Raw genomic sequence first — 18,149 nt, forward strand, 5'->3', positions numbered from 1 at the left:
GATCCTGTTGTATTTACGGCGTTTTCAAAGGTAGCTAACTATAATAGCTGTGCTGACATCCATTTGGATGACTTATGTGCCAGAGTTTCTTTCAAATGCAGCAGAATGTGTAAAACTCTTTTCCCTGTTTTCTGACCAGTTTTCCTTGTCTGATCAACAATGGATACTCTTTAAAAGGTCAGGTGGGAAGGGCTGTGGACAGAAAGAGAAACATATCAACTTTCAACCAATGGGATAATGGTGCAAAGTTAAATTCAGAACTATAGCCCAGCAATCAGAAGGTCTTCTCTGAGTAAAAGCCTTGACTTAATGAAGGGTGTAGACTTTATCCTCTTACCTTCTTCTACAACTGTACTCTGCCATGCCATGCTGGTACGATCAACTGGCTTAACTAGACATGACCAAACACATGCATAGCCACCAAAGTTCTGGGAACCAAAAGGAAGTCATTCGTGTTTACTCCTTGTTATAAAGAAGTGGGTCCCCATCCTCTAGGGTTAATGCTATGGGACTCTAACATTATTCTCCCATTCTCCTCCTTCTTTTTTTTTTAAAGATAGATAGATAGATAGATAGATAGATAGATAGATAGATAGATTGATTTAATGTGACTACACTGTAGCTGTCTTCAGACACACCAGAAGAGGGCATCAGGTCTTATTACAGATGGTTGTGAGCCACCACGTGGTTGCTGACAATTGAACTCAGGACCTCTGGAAGAGCAGTCAGCTCTCTTAACCGTTGAGCCATCTCTCCAGCCCCCTCCCATTCTCCTCTTAATTCTGGCACTCCACTGAATCCAATAAAAGTCTCAATCTGTACTTTTTACACACTTAGGAATTTGCATAGGGTTTTAGAGTCCTCAGTATAAAGATGCTATGAAATTTAAACAGGAAAGGAGAAGAGAACTTTAACTTGCAATAATAAAATTAGGTGTAATCCTCCTATATAAGTTCTACATGTAGAGAAATGACAACAGAAATTAAGTTTCTAGACATCTGAGAGTAATCTAAAATAAACTAGTTCCTACTAACCATCCATCAGTAATACATGGTTGGCTTTAAAATTTGTTACTTCACAAAAACAAGCAACTATTTTGCAGGTAAGGCACAGTGGTTACAGAGATACTTCACTAAATTAAATAGCTGAAGCTTGTGGGGGGATAGAGAAGAAATAAATTGCCGTGAAAGTAGTTTACTTTCTAATTTCCCTTTGTGTGTGTAAGTAGGTACTGAAGAAGTAAAACTTACAAAAGCATCCACCTCCGTAAGATGCAGCTTTACTGCATACGGGAAAGGATATCTCAATCGCAATTAAAAACCCTATGTGAAGCTTTCTCATTTGCTTATTTTGGGCATTATTACCACAGCAATTACGGTTAAAAATGCAGGGACCAGAGGCCACCGGTTTATTATCAGTAGAAAACAGCAAGCAATTTCTCTACCCTGTTTATCTGATTGATTCCTAACATCTTTCTGGCAGCCAATCTATCAGTTTATCTCTCCTACTTCATCATAGTCACTTCTGGCAGCTAAATACAAGATCCAAATCCAGTGCTGCACAGACCCGCAACACGTTAAACCTGTGTAACGCAGCTGCCGAGCTAACAGCTGCCCGAGGGCCAAGCACAAACGGGCTCTGCTTCCTACTCAGTGTTCTGTGAGAAGCAAGGTGGGCAAAAGGGTGAGGGAGACAGTAATAATAATTTTTATTATATTTTTAATGAAGAGAAAAGAATGAAATGACTGAATTTTACTGCCCTACCTTGTTCCAGCCACACAAGAGATTACAACCACCATTCCTGGTTTTCTTAATCACCCCTGATCCTTTGCCCCTGGACACTATGGCCACTGGGGAGCACGTGCTTGTGGAAGGCTCTGCCAGCACAACAGGCATGGCTCCATCTGAGAGAGAGTGCCACAAGCCCTGACAAAGCCTGGGAGCGAGAGCCACACAGCTGCAGCCACAAGTACTGGTACTCCCTCAAGTACCAAGGTGGTACTGTGTCTGCTTTCAAGCATCCTGTGTATTTCACACATCCAGGTCTGCATCCTTTTCTTAGTCACTCGTGGTGGAGAAGATGCTACCAATCGGCTGCCTGTCTAACTTACTGGGGTCCAAAATGTCAGAAAAAAATACAGAAAATGTCCTCAGCACATTACCCATGGGTGTTATTTAGGAAGTAATGCAGCACATCTTACGAGTAAGAAGCCATAACTTACGGTGGTCTGAGTCTGCATGTCCCGATAATGTAGGACTATCTTCATGGAAAAATGTCTATTTAGATTCTTTACCCATCTTGAAGTTGGCCTAGAGAGTTGAAGTCCTAGAGAGATGGTTTGGTGGTCTTGAGGACCCAGATTTGGTCTCTAGCATGAACTGGTGGCTCACAACCATGTGTAACTCTAGTCTCAGAGGGATCCAATGCCTTTTGTTGGCCTCCAAGGGCACTGCACACACATAGTACATAGACATAACTGCAGGCAGAGCGCGCGCGCACACACACACACACAAATTTAAAGATAATATAAAATGAAGTTAGGTTGTGTTTTGTTATCAAGATGTAGCTGTTTGTGTACTTTGTGCACTAAGCCCCTTACAAGGGAAGTGCCCTTCCATTTTCTTGATGTTCGTTTGAGTTTGAAGCAGGTAAGTAGTTAATTTTGATATATTTTTTTTTCTCTTTGTGTTTTTAATGTTGTATGTAGGCAACCACTGTGTAAGTAGCCCAAGGTCATGGAGATTTACTCCTGTAAGTTATTCTAAGAGTCTTCTAATTTATATGGTGCATTTTCAGTTATGTACATGATATAAGGTGGAAGGTAGAGGTCCAGCTTTACTCTTGCACGTGTGGAATCTTGTTTCACTTGTTGAAAAGTCTATTCTTTTCTCCAATTAACTGTCTTAGCACACCATCAAAAGGCTAAACCATTTTAAAAGAATTTGATTTTAAGGTCACATAATCCCTGGCTTTCTAAATTTGTAATCTAGAGTTACTGAGTTCCACTTCTCAGGCTTTTAAAGTCCAAAAACACAGACCCCAGAAAAGGACAATGCTAGGACAACTCTATAACTCAGCTGGCCTACCTGAAGGCAGGATTTCTAACTCCTTCCTTAGTACACAGAGATGGCCCAATTCCTATGTGTGTGTTCAGAGTCTCCCACAATGAGGTACAAAAACAGGGCCTGTAACCCCAGTATTTAGGTGGAAACATGAGAATGAAGAGGCTGTCCTCCCTTATACAGCAAGTTCAAGGCAGCCCTGAGTGGTTACACAGACTCTATCTCCAAAAAAGGTTCATTTACCCTTCCTTCTGCTTCTCTCCCGTAAGAATTTCCCTGTTCTGTCTCCCACTTTGCCACCCATGGTCTGTTTTAAGCTCCCTAATCCTTCAAATTAACCATGAAGCTAGTGTGGTGACAGCACACACGTTTAATTCTAGTACTCAGGAGAGAGAGGCAGGTGGATCTCTGAGTTTGGGGCCAGCCTGGTCTACAGAGCAGGGTTCCAGGACAACTAAAGGCTACAAAGTGAGACAGATAGACAGACAGAAGACCAAATTAACCCTAAAAGAAACTTGTGATTTTCCCATTTTTTTCCCCAACAGAATATTCTTATTGATTATTTGGGAATTTCACATAATGCATCCCAAGAACATTCACTTCCCATTCCTCACATGTCCACCCTATCACCCTTGTGCTCTCCTCCAAAACAAAACAAAAAACAAACAAACAAAATAAAACCTTCCACTAAGTCCAATTTGTGTTGCCCATATACTCATTAGAGCACGGCCAAACCCCTAGTGGCCAGCCCCTTAAAGATAACTGACTCCAGCAAACCCACCCCTGCCCCGCACCAGAGGCCATCAACAGTGAAAAGCTACACTTCAGTATCCCTGTCACAATTTTTAAGGACAATTTTCAATGGCTTTCTGTCTAGACTATTTCTTTGGGGGTGGGAGAGGCTGTCACAGACTCCTTTGATGTCTCCAGTCACCACTGCCACTGCAGAAGCAGCTTCACTGCCCAACAGCAGCAGCAGGAAAGACCACAGACAACAATATGGCCTCCAGCTACAAAGCAAACCATCAAAATCTTTCATGGAGGCCCGATCCAGAAAATAAACCGTTCTCTATCTCATCAGGTGCTCAGAGCTTGGCAGCATGTTGGGGCAGCACCTGTGGGGCCCAGGCTGCCCCTGCGGCCCTGCTCTGCAGTAGCATGCTCCCCCTTCCATGGCAGCTTCCATGTGCTCCCACATCTGCTCCCACTGCTCCTGCCTCTCTGCCTCTCGCCACTACTCCAGTCCATCTTTTTCACCTTTCCACTCCATATTGAAGTAGCACTGCAAACTGCACGTGTGTGCACGCGTACTCATGAGTGCTTGTGCATGCGCATGCACACGCACACACACACACAGAGGGAGAGCGAGAGCAAGAGCAAAAGAGAGAGAGAGAGAGAGAGAAAACACGTGAGCTTTTCATGAAAATACTGCAACAGGTCATTGGTCTGATTCAAAGTTTCTGATATAAAACGTATAAAAAGTATTCAGCTTTTATAGGGAAAAAGTACAGTATTATGAGAAAATTAATAAAGAGTCGAAAGGAAGGAAATCAGAATGAGTAGATAGATAAATTCCAAGAAACATCTTCCTTCTGCAGTCACCAATGACTGGCCTTTGGTACGAGGGCAGAGACTGTATCAGTACAGCGGTGGGTAAGTCCACCTGACCCTCGCTTGGGTTGGGTCTTTAGAAATGCAGTTATTTTTCTCAGTTACTCTGACCCCGCTGTGCTGCACCTGGACTGCGATCTGGAAGGATGGCAGGCTTACATACCAAGTGAGGTGGCAATGTTCTCAAAGGCCGTGACAGTCCAGTTAAGCTTGGCCAGTTGGCATAAAATTTATTAGTCAAAACAGTACATTTTTCTCATCAGAACCCATACATTTCTTTAGACATAAAGTATCCCAATGTCTTAATTATTTACTAGAAGTGTAAGAAAATCACTGTCAGCGCCAGGCTCTGAAGTATGAACACAGTGATTTGAATGCTATGGAACCTGCTGCCAATTTGGTTTTTTTTTTTTTCCGTTTATTCTTAACACAAATAAAAACAATTTATTAAGAAATAAGTATGATATTAAGCTACTCTTTGAACTCTTTGCTAAGAGTAACAGAAGAACAAGAGTACTGTTTGTGAAATTTTACAACAGCCCTCAGAATATTGAAATATTCTGGCCTTTTGGTTCCCAGACATATGGTCTGGTACGTGTTTTTTTGTTTGGTTTTGGTTTTTGGTTTTTTCCCTTTCCATCCTAAATGTGAGGAGGGGATCCCTATGGGCCAGAGCTCAAGTGCTGACTATTTCTGGGTGCATAGAAATGATTCTTTTAATAGTATCATATAATCTATCACTTTGTGTTGGATAAATAGAGAAGTTCCACCAAGCTGGAGGACTTATAGGCAAGAAACTGGAAAAGCAAGAACTAATCTGTATTCTGTAATTATGTTTCATAAGGACTAAAAGCCTGACAGAAACAAACTCTTTTCACTTCCTGCCTATAGCATTCAGATGGCAATAATTCTTCAGCCCCACTCAGATCAACACTCTATTGACTCTGCATCCTCTCCTCCAGGGCTCACCTTCTTTATCAGGTAGACAATGATGCCACAGTTCCTTAGGACAGTGACTCCTGGTATGCCTCCTCTACTCTCCCACAGGCTGTGCCTTTGTTATACAGAGCCACAACCTCCTCCAAGGGATAGAATCCTGGAATTTAGAAATGTTAGCAAGGAGAGATAACAAAGAGCGGATGCCATGACTGCCTCAGCAGTCTGGGCAGCCCCCAGAGTCACACATGTGCATTCCCCGCTCTGTGTGACCTCACTCCATCTCATCTCTCCTCATTCTATCCATTTACCTGAAACGGACTTCATTTTTCTTTAGAGCTGAATCGTATCCCCCAGTGTCCATGCACCACAGTTTCAGTGAGAGGACACTGATGTTGTTTCTTTGTCCTAGCTACTGTGAAGAAAGCAGCAATGATCATGGCTGAAGAATTACCTGTGGGGTAGAGTGCCCAAGGACTGTGGTATTTCGGGGTCACATGACAAGCTATTTTTAATTTTTTGTGGATTCTCCACACTGATTTCCAGGGTGGCTGAACCAATTTACAATCCTACTACCGGTGAATGAGGGAGTGGGATAAAGACTATAGACTGAGAACCACTCTGATAAGGTCCTGCATCATGGCAAGCTTACCACACAAACATGTAAGCACTGCAAACTTTTTCATTCCAGAATTAGAGAGAAGATCCTGTGTCTATTTCCTTTGGAAGACACCAACCACATTAAATCCTAGTGTCTGAACTCAATCAACTTCAAACGGCTACAAGAGAAACACAAGCCCCCATACCCTGGGCTTATTTAATTCCCTGAGCCCTAGGGTCTTCTGAGACTGAGTCTGTTTTTCTAGTCCCTTAGAGGTAAGACAGAACACTCAGATGAGAACTTACATGTATTCTGAGTGTTTTTTTAATCAAGAAAATAATGTTTAATAATGTTGTTTGTTTTTTTAATATACTCTACTGTAGGAATGTATCATATTAATTTACTTAATTGTTTTTATTAAATTAAGCTTGAATAGATAGGCTAAATACCACACGGTCATAGTATAAAATCTTTCCAACATGTTTATGGGCTGAGTTTTTAGATTTTTGATTTTACAGTGTAAAGAATCATATCCAGGGCCTTACACACGTTAGGCAGGCTCTTTACCACTGAACCACACAATCATACCTGTTTGCTGGCTTTTATATCAATATGCGTAAGAACTACTGGTCTGTTTTCTTCCTTTGAGATGTTCTATCTGCTAATGATGTTAGATGACACTGGACTTCTTCCTCTTAACGACTAATGACTCTTCTTTAATCTAACTTGCACCAACGTTGGCTCTTATAACTTGAAAAAAATTACATTTAATCTATTGTGTGTGGGTCTGCACATGTGTGTGGGAGAGGAGATGCATGCAGGTCAGAGAACAACATATAGGAACTGGTTCTCTCCTTCTACCATGTGGTTCCAGGGATTGAATCCAGGTTTTCAGACTTGGCAACAAGCACCTTCACTTGCTGAGACATGTTACTATACACATGTATACTTGTACGCACACATGCCATGGCACACTAGTGGAATCAATTCGCTGTTTCCACCTTTATGTAGTATTCTAGTTTCATTCCGCTGTTTTGATTAACACTCTGATCAAAATCAAGTTAGAGAAGAAAGGGTTTATGGATCTTATACTGCCAGTTGACAGCTCACAGTCAGGGCAGGAGCTCAGGCAGGAACTGGATGCAGGAACCATGGATGCAGGAACACTGCTTGCTGGCTCACTCTCTAGCTCATGCTTAACTAGCTTTGTAATAGAGCCCAGGACCACCTGTCTAGGGATGGTGCCACCGAAGTGGGTTGAGCATTTCTCTATCAACTAGTGACAAACTGGAACTACATAGCAAAAGCATGTTTTTAAAAAATCAGAACAAGGAGCTAGAAAGATTGCTTAGTGGTTAGGAGTGCCTACTGTTCTTGCAAAGGACTACAGTTTCCATGCTGTGTGGCTTACAACTACATGTAACTCTAGCTCCAGGGATCTATAACCTCTTCTGGCTTCCATGGACAACTGCACTCCTATGTGCAGACTGGCATGCAAATACATACACATAATTAAAAATAACTAAAATCTTTTAAAACACACACACACACACACACACACACACACACACACACACACACACACAAAACCAAACCAACCAACCAACCAACCAACCAAACAAACAAACAAATAAAACAACTAAATAAATGTGGACACAGGAAGAAGAGACAGGAAGTAGTGGACTTCTTATAACCAAAGTTTTGGTTTCTTCTCCAAACAAGTACAACTATTTTTGCCCATCTCAACAAATAGCACTTCATCCTTCTAACTGCAAAGGCAGAAATCTTAGTCATCTTTGACGAGTCTCCTCATCATATTCCATATGAAATCAATCCATCAGCAAATCCTCAGCTCATCTCCACAACCCAAACACTTTCCCTCCACAGACCCCACCATCTCTTGCAGGCACTATCACAGGCTCCCCAGTCTCTACATCCGATCCTTTGTCACTTATGTTCTTATATCTATTTTCAGCACAAGCACCAGAGTAACCCTGTAAAATGTCAATCATGCGACTTATCTCACATCCCCCTATTGTCATCTAAAGTCTAAGGTGGCCTAAGGTAGCTGAAGAACAAGTTGCTTTTGTTTCCTGTCTACTGTGCCCCTTGATGTCCCTAGATTGTAGTAGCTCTTTCGTGCCTCAGAGCCCTTTTGCACTTGCCACCCACTCCCCGCAACACTCACCATGCAGACACTTGCATGGCTGTTGGTGACTTTCTCCGTCTCTGCTCAGACAGCACCTTCTTGCCTGGCAGACACATCACCCTCCCCATCTTGCTGTGCTTCTCAGTGTTTCCCTGCTTCACCCTGTCTACGCTACAGTGAACACTCACGACGACAGGGACTTTGTCTTCTTCCAGCCTCCAATAAAGCCCTGAGACACAGATAGCATAGAAATGATCCATATTTGCAGAGCCTGACACAGTAGTCTCTAGCATAGGCCACTACTAAACCCTAGAAATGTAAATGGTGTGACTGAGTGGATTTTCAAATTTTATTTTATTTTATTTTATTTTATTTCAATAATCAAAACAAATTTGTTGAGCATGGTGGCATATGTCTCCAATCCTAGCACTGGGAGGTTCAGGCAGGAAGATCATGAATTCAAGAACAGTCTGGGTAACATAGTAAATTCTAGGGTAGCCTAGGCAACATACTAAGATTACTATGTAAAAACAAAACCTTTAAGTTTAGTTAGATATGACTACTACATTGAACAACAGACTAGAAGAGCAAAAGAAAAATTTCTCAAAATAAAACCACAAAGTAAATATTTAAAAACTCAAATGCTTGCTGACTGACTGACTGAATCGGTAAATAATTTGCATTGTTTTTAGCTCGTTTTCTTTTTTTTGTAAAGATAGGGGTTTGCTATGAGCCCACACTGGCCTCAAACTTATAATCTTCCCAGCCCAGGCTGTCACTATATGGAGCTTGGAAAGTTTTCTTCTCCAAAAGGTAAGACAATAGCATAACGGGATCCTCTCGTGACCATCATCAATCTGAAGGCTCTTCTTACAATCTGATTTCCAACAATGACTGAATACTTGAAAATAAAGAATAATTAAAGACAGAATCTCACTACGTAGCTCTGGAACTTTGTTACGTAGACCAGGCCAGCCTTGAACTCATAGATTTGCCTGACTCTGCCTCATGAACAGAGGGATTAAAAACTTGTCTACTCCTCCAGTCATACTGTTTTTCAGACAAGGGTCTTACTGTGTATCCTTGGCAGTCCTCTAACTTCTAGAGATCTGCCTGTCTCTACCTTTCATGTGCAGAATTAAAGGTGTGGATCGCCTTGCCTGGCTCAAGTCACATTTTTAAAAAAGAGCCGTGCAACTACACAAAGTTGGAGCCTCCTTCTGTTAGAAAGATTGATTCCTTGGGAAGGGAATTTCAGCAGATTAGCCTGTATAAATCCATCATCTGGCACAATAAATGTTAATGGATGGTCATAATTGCACAAAAGTGATACATCTGGACTGTCAGAGTGGCCTTGGTGAATTTTCAAATTTGTCCAATCAAAAGATAAACGCACTACAAAGAAAATCAAACTGGAATCAAGAACACTTTCATTTCCACGTTCTGATTTTGTGTGACGGTTGATCTCCCCCAGTCACTCCTCGAGGCTAAGAAGGCTCAACTTTAGATCTATAATCACATATATTTTGGAAGGTCTTATTAACTTATCCTCTTCTTTGTTAAAGCATTTCCCTGTAAGTTACTATGAAGAAAAAAAACATTAAACAGAACTTAGTACCAAGTCAATATGCCTATCTGAGTGAAGAACTGTTATTCCTTGAGAAGTACCAAACAAATTCTTCACTTGCAGTTACAAAAATACTGCCAGTATCCTATGTTTAATTTATATTTGGCCAGTATATATTGTGCTTATTATTATTTAAAAAAAAAAGGCAATTCTGGCCACATACTTGCCAAATAAACTTTCATTTATGCTTAAGAACGTTTCTTCATTAGTTTTAAGGCAACCCTATTTCTTTCCTAACTAGGCCAGTAAACTATTGTTGAAAGCTCTGTTCTACAGCTTTGTCTTTAATGAGTGAAGCAGAGGTATAAGTCAGGCTCTGATATACTTTTAAAAACAATGAAGCAAAGGAAATGAAGGTGCTAGGTATGATGACATAGTCCTTTAATTCCAAGAGGCTGAGACAGGAGGATCTCTGTGAGTTCTAAGGCCAGTTTGGTCTACATAGAGAATTCCAGGCCAGCCAAGGCAACATAGTGAAACCCTGTCAAAGGCCTAGTCATGTCACCTTCCCTTGATGCTGTGGTTTGATGAAACTTCTGGACCTAGCATTTAAAATGTGCCCTTGCTGGGTGTAGTGTTCAGGCCTATAATCCTTGTACACGGAAGGACCCTTGTACAGAAGTAGATCAAGATTTCAAGGCCAGCCTAGGCTACATAACTTTTTCTCAATGAAATAAAAAGTCAGGAAAAAGTACCTTTGTCCTCCTGTTCTGTAGCATCTTATATGATAATGACCTCGTCAGTCACCAAATGCTGGTGCTGATATCATAATGCTGACTGTAATGGCAATGTCTACGAAGACAGTATACAAGATACCATGTATTTATCTCAAATAAAATTCTTACACACGGGACACACAAAATAATCTTAAGATTGTTAGAATTTAATTGGACATTGCTAATTAGTTTTTTAAAATAATATTACTATGCCCCACAAACCCAAAATGGTTAGCTCTCTACTCTATCTTCAGCCATAATGTCAATTTTCAAATTTATTTACATGCGTGTTTTCTCTCTAAAATCACCATAACTACCTATACACAATAAATTTCATTAGACTTTTAAGAACCACTATCCAGATCCCAAATACAAACATTTAAATATAAAATTAAATATAAAAAAAGGACTCTTATAAAAGGCATCTATTTCCTAGTACTGATGGGAGCAAGAAGCAATTCCTATCAGACTTCCTAACACGTTAATAACATTAACTGGGCTACTGGGAAGTTACAGCCACAGAACCACCACTGCACCACCATTAACTTCAGCGATGGCTTGAGACACTGCTTATTCTCACTTCCATTTAAATGCACACAATTAAAGCCACTACATCAACTGTCCATATTAATCACTCACCAAGTTAATTAAGGAAAACCATCTTGTCAGACAGCCTGCCGCTTCTCTACTTCTTTCTCAACATGATCAACTTTTAATAGTTCACCAAATTAGTAATTACTTGTTTATAGCATTATCAAATATCTTGGATACAGAGGTCTAGCATGTAGCAGGGTCACAGTACTAGACATGTCCTGAATGGAAATCAAAGGAAAAATTTAACCCATCACAGTGGTCAACAACAACCAAAAAAGCCTGCTATGCCTTTCTCTAGGTACTCCTGGCAAGATTCAAAGTGGCAAGATAAACCAGATCAAAACTAAACAAAGCTGGAAGCAACATAATCCTAACGTACCCTTAGGAATGCAGACACTGGCCTGTCAACAGCTAAGTTCAATTTGGGCTTTCTGAATAAAGTCACTGCTGAGATGACAAGAAACTAGCCAGAGGTCTGGGATATGAGAAGCCCAGTCACTTTACACTGCTTACTGTTAAGGGCAATCATCACACCAGATCTTACAAGGATTAAATAAAGATGTCAGCCACCTGTCTACTTAGTTTAGGTGGCTGGTACATAACCAGAACTCAGAGAATATTTGCTCCTAAACCATTAAGAATTCAGGTTCACCAAGAAAAATCTACCTGGGCAAACAAAAGAAAACCCTAAGTAGTGGTACTACAGGTACTACAGGTAGGTAACCCATCTTTTTTTAAAAATGTCACAAAGGAGTACATGAAAATGATACATAGGTACTTAGGACATTTCTGAATAACCATGCTTCATGCTCACTTGATGTTTTGTGAAATTGTCTTTAGGGATGACTTTTGAAAGTAGACAGACCGAATGCAAACCAACTCCATTCAAAAGTGAAAACTCACACTGCTTTTCTGCATTAGACCACAGGTCTTTCATAAAGTTCCCACTGGCAGGTACATCAGGCCTTCAGTAATCCAGCTTCCATACAAACCAGTATCAAAACTACAAAGCTAATTTTTTCATTAGAATTTTTAAGTAACAGGAGTTCAATAAATCATTTGCCTTCTAAAGAAAAAAAATTACTTTCTAACAACATATTTCTCCCAGTTCTAAAAAAAAAAAAAAAAAAAAAAGAAGAAGCTTATTTATTTACAAACTGAAAACCATAAAGCTATAATTTTTATGGCTAAAAAATGAAATATTTAAGAAACAAGGGTACACAGAAAGAACAAAATTGGGCTGGCAAGATGGCTCAGCAGGTAAGAGCACTGACTGCTCTTCCAAAGGTCCTGAGTTCAAATTCCAGCAACCACATGGTGGCTCACAACCACCCGTAATGAGATCTGATGCCCTCTTCTGTTGTGTCTGAAGTCAGCTACAGTGTACTTATGTATAATAATAAATAAATGTTTGGGCCAGAGCAAGCAGAGACTGAGTGAGCAGAGTTGATCAGAATGAGTAGGGCTGACCAGAGCAAGCAGAGGTCCTAAAATTCAATTCCCAACAACCACATGAAGGCTCACAACCATCTGTATAGCTACAGTGTATTCACATAAATAAATAAATAAAAGGGGGGTGGGGGAGAAAAGAAAAGAATGAACAAACAAAATTTGATCTAGGCAGCCTAGAGATTGAGGCTAATGTTGCCATTTGTCGTGTGTGTGTGTGTGTGTGTGTGTGTGTGTGTGTGTGTGTGTGTGTGTTTAGGACATTATTTAAGTTTTCAAACTTTTTAAGTCTTTCAGCTCTAAAACTGCTAAGCCTGAAAGTTGGCAAGATGGCGAGTGGGTGATGGTGCTTGCCACCAAGCCCAAAGACCTGAGTTCACATGCACACACATATACTCACCCACCTAAGTATGTGCATACTCATTCACACACAAAAATAAATAAGTGAATAAATAAAGGAATTTTTTTAAATGAAAGGACTGGGCTGGCAAGATAGCCCAGGGGTAAAGTGTATGCTGCCAAGGCAAGCCTAATGATCAGGATTTCATCCGAGAGGAGATGAGGGAGGGAAGAGAGAACTGACTCCTGTGAGTTGTCCTCTGACCTCCACATGTGCACCAAGCATATAAACTCACACTATAGCTGCACACAGATACAAAGCAAACAGATAAATGCAATAGAAATTTAAATTATAGGGTTAAATTATAATCCAAACACTGGAGAGGCTGAGGAAGGAGGCTCAGAGGTCCAGGCTAGCCTGGGCTACACAGTGAGACTATGCCTAAATAAATAAATAAATAAATAAATGAAATAGCTCAGTGTTAGGTAAGGGCACTTGGCTATTTAGGAAGTTTAGGAGGCACTTTTGCTAGAGGAAGTAGATCACTGGGGGAGGGCTTTGAAAATATATAGCCTTGCAGTATTTCCAGTTTGCTCTGCTCCGTTCTTGCAACTGAGGATGTGGTCTCTCAGGTTCCTGCTCTGTCTGTCTGCTGACATGACTCCCTTGGTATGATGGACTCTTGCTCTGGAAACAGAAACTCAAAATAAACTCTTTCTTCTATAAGTTGCTTTCAGTCATTGTTCTATCACAGCAAAACCAAAAAATAATTAATACAAATATAATTTGAAAAAGTCATTTAGGGACACGCAAACTGTATATGCCCCAGTACAGGGGAACGCCAGGGCCAAAAAAAATGGGAATGAGTGGGTAGGGAAGTGGGGGGGAGGTTATGGGGGACTTTTGGGATAGCATTGGAAATGTAATTGAGGAAAATATGTAATAAAAATAAATAAATTTAAAAAAATAAATAAATTTAAGAAAAAAATTAAAAAAAATAAAAAAAAGAAAAAGTCATTTAGAAAAATAAATAAAAATTAAGCCAGAATGGTAGAACATATCTTTAATGCTAACTCTCTGGGGCTGGAGAGATAAGATGGCTCAGCGGTTAAGAGCACTGACTGCTCTTCCAGAGGTCCTGAGTTCAATTCCTAGCAACCACATAGTGGCTCACAACCATCTGTAACAGGATCTGATGCACTCTTCTGGAGTGTCTGAAGATATTGACAGTGTACTCACATATATAAAATAATAAATCTTTTTTTAAAAATCCTAGCACTCTAAAAGAAGAGAAAGAATCTTTGTGAGTTCTAGGCCAACCTGGTCTACATAGTGAGCTCAGGATAGGCAGGACAAAATACATAGAGAAACCCTGTCTCAAATAAATGGATGGATGGATGGATGGATGGATGGATGGATGAGATTTATGATGATATCCCTTAGAACCATCATTTTTGTATATATAAATACGTAAGTCTGTGTGTGTGTGTACACCTGTACTATTAATAAAGTAGGCATGCTTTTAAAGTTCAAGGACCATTAGAAAACAAAGAATGAGAGTAAAACTGAATGTGTGTGAGCAGGTGGGGAGTCTCTGACCCTATACATCTTTCTCTGCAGTTAGGCCATTTACACAGCCTCATAATACCTGAATTAATCAAGTAAGCCTTTAAACCCTTACAATGGAACATTAAAATTCAATGTGGCTATAATCTCGTCTTTACAAAACATGGACCCAAAGAGTTTAGCCTCAAGTATGTTAAAAAGGTGTGTGTGTGTGTGTGTGTGTGTGTGTGTGTGGCGCGCGCGTGCAAGGGCGAGTGGGCGTGTGAAATGTATTATATTCACCATCTACCTCATCCACATGACCATATTTTAAAAAGACAAAAGAGGAAAAAATAAAAGAAACTCACAGTCCTATTGTAACACACTGTACCCCTTCTCAATGCAACACTTAGCTCAGGCTCACTACCCTGACAAATAAGGAAAGCACTTTATGAAGCCAATTTAATTGGGAGGTGACAGAAAACATACAGCCATTTTCTTTAGCCTTATCATTGAATTGGCTTCAGTTCCAATCTCTGGCAAATCCCACTCAACAGAAGAAATTAACCAGGTCAGCAGAACAGGTGCTACGCTGTGTCTGTCAAGGGCCTGGCATCACCACAATTACTTGCACACAATGAAGCAGTAATCTTTACAGATCATCTCTTCCAAGCAGCATATTGGGGGGGGGGGGGAGCTGAAGGGAGGAGATGGGGGGAGGAAAGGGGCAGTGAGCAGAAGAGGGCTAAGAAGCAATGGGAAAAGGCAAGAAAAGAAAATGAATGTGCAGCTGCCTTGCAGCTCAGCAGATGTCAGGATGTGATGTACGAGGCTAGGATAAGCTGTCGTAGCCTGCTGCCAAGGAGTGGTAAGTGATTAAAGCTTGCACAGTTCTAAGCACCATATTTAGAATCAGTGGGGTTTCAAGACTTGCACCCGTGCCTCGCTGTGCCGCCAGATGTTGGCAACTGGTCCAGTTCCTACTGAGTGTGCAAGGATGGCAGCAGTTGGTACAGAAGCAAAGCAATCTGGAATGCTTCCGGAGACGCTGTACATTAACAAGTGTCACCCATCATTCACCTTTACAGAAGGCTGAAACAACTCCAATTTGCTGCCACTTCCCTCCTGGGAAACAGCCAAGATAAAGTTGTGCCTGGCAGCCCCATTTGTTTCACTCAGGTGTTTCAGCTGCCTTGCTGACCTCTATTTAGTTTAAGTTTTAATTTAGATTAACCTTGGCACCCCAATTAACCAGCAAGGGGAAAAGCTAAGATGTGACTAGTCATAACTCTGAAATCAGAATTTATTGAAGTTAAAATTATTAATTGGAATAAAGGACCAATCAAGTAATGATATTTCTTAAAAAGGCCTTCAGAATCAAAATAAATAAATAAAAAATAAAAAGAGAAGACAAAGAAATAAGGAAGGAAATATGTTGAAGGCTCCATGGTCTTGCCAGTGGAACCAGCTGCTCTGCAGCAATTTCAGCTTTACCTTCTTCAGTCTCTTTAACTCACAATGCACTTTTATCCCAGCCACGAACACTTCAATTAATGAGGACTACAACATTTTTGATTGTCTCCCATGATCTCACACAATTAGATAGCATTAATATCCCGTGTCAAGTGCATCCTTCGACCCTCCAGAACATTCCCTGTCCTTCAGACAAATGGGTTTAAGAAGAGGAGAAAAGGAAAAGAATCAAAACCCCTGACTAGAGCAGCTGAGGCCAATACTCTCTCCTCCACCCTTAATATACTTGTCACACTTATTTATGGCAATAATTGTATCAAATATTAAAAAGGTGATGGGTCTGGAGAGATGGCTCAGCAGGGTAAAGTCATCTGCTGCTTCTGCAGTAGACTGGGGTTTGACGCCCAGCAGCCACATCAGGCAGCTCACAACCACCTGTAACTGCAGTCCCACGGATTCAACACCCTCTTCTGAACGTGGGTGCTGCATGCACACTGCCAGTGTACACATGTACACACATACAAATAACATTTTAAATAGAAATATTAAAATGAGTCTCTCTTTCCATAGCAAACCAGAGGCACACCGAACACAGACCGACCACCTGTTCCTGTTTTACCATAATTTTCCTCAGAGGTTTGTTTCTTCAGTACATTTAAATCTCTTCTGACTAAATCTTCAACAAGCTGTTGCAAATTATCTGGCAAAAACTAACTAAAAATTCAAGAGTAATGTCTTATCTTGATAAACAATGGCTCAACAAAAAACAGTGTGACACCGGTAAGCAGCATCCTCAACTCTCCATTGGGCAAAAAGCACATTTCGTTAATACAACTTACAAGAGAGTCAGGAATAGACAGTTGCTGTACCCTTTAGAATATCTCAAATGTTTAGTCCACCTAAGCAAGCACTAGGATTATTAGAAAGAGTAACATCAAGCAAATAATGTCAGGAAAAGAACTGGGAGAACTCTCCTAAGAGACAAGAATGACTAGGCTGAGAACAGGTGGCACTCAGCACAGGAGAAGTAAAAGCAAAGAATTGCAAATTCAAGGCTAATCTAGGTAACACAGTGAGATGCTATCCCAAAAACGCCAAAACATACCATTACAACAATGAGAAAATAAAAACTTGAGGACTGGATCATAGGTCAACCTTTACTGGTGATCACATTAAACTATTAGAAAGATGAGAAACCCAACAGTAGCTTATATTTATAATGCACAACTAAACTGACTTAAATACACATCAAAAAATTACATTTAAGGTGCTGAAGAGGTGGCTTAGTGGTTAACAGCATTTACTGTTCTTGCAAAGACCAAGGGATAAGTTCCCAGCGCCCACATGGATGCTCACCATCATCCCTAACTCCAGTTCTAAAGGACTCAACAGTCTCTTCTGGTCTCCTCGGGCACAAAGCACATTCATGGTACACAGACATACAAATGGGAAAATAAAAATAAATTAATCTTTTTTTTTTTTTTTTTTTTTTTTTTTAGCAAATCACATTAGAAAGACTGAGTTAGGTTATAGAACCAGAAATGCAACTCAAGAACTCTAGGATCTCAACTGTTACCCAGCTGGCATGTACCCTTGTACATCTGGGTCTGATGGCTAGTACCTGGAGTGGGACAAGAAAGGTCAGGCTGAATAACCAATGTGGTTGGTAGTGCACACCCGTTGTACAAGCACTCAGGAGACTGAAGCAGCACTGCCAGTTTGAAGCCGCCATGGACTAGTACACAATGAGACGATCACTCAAAACTGAAAACAAAAATAAGTAACACCCAGCAGCAGCAAAGAGTAAACACCTGACTAAAAGAAGCTTAAACTGTTTTACAGATAATTTAGACCAGAGCAGCATTCACAAAATAGCTGAGCTGTTTCCACCTCAACAGGGAAATACGAAGCCAAAGACAACCCACGATCCAGAGTGGCACCACTGAAGTCCTAACTCCTCAACTACTCCCCTTTACCCAGAGGACACAATCAGTGGCTCTAAGATGCAAACGCCTGGCTTGTTGTAACAAAGGAAGGACAGGAAA

General features: G+C 40.6%; 1 protein-coding gene across 6 annotated transcripts in view; it reads right to left on the bottom strand.

Annotated features, from left to right (window-relative positions):
- Positions 1-18,149, bottom strand: part of Aatf (apoptosis antagonizing transcription factor) — a 90,729-nt gene that overhangs the window by 26,448 nt on the left and 46,132 nt on the right. Inside the window, exon 10 of one of the 6 annotated variants that reach the window (XM_011249153.3) lies at positions 13,180-13,773. The exons of the other annotated variants lie outside the window; for them this stretch is intronic. Coding sequence (XP_011247455.1) covers positions 13,615-13,773 — 159 coding nt within the window. The 3' untranslated portion in view covers positions 13,180-13,614. Of the gene's footprint in view, positions 1-13,179; positions 13,774-18,149 lie in introns of those variants that run through there. 6 annotated transcript variants of the gene reach the window in all.

The sequence above is a fragment of the Mus musculus genome, chromosome 11, assembly GCF_000001635.26.
Source record: "Mus musculus strain C57BL/6J chromosome 11, GRCm38.p6 C57BL/6J".
NCBI lineage: Eukaryota > Metazoa > Chordata > Mammalia > Rodentia > Muridae > Mus > Mus musculus.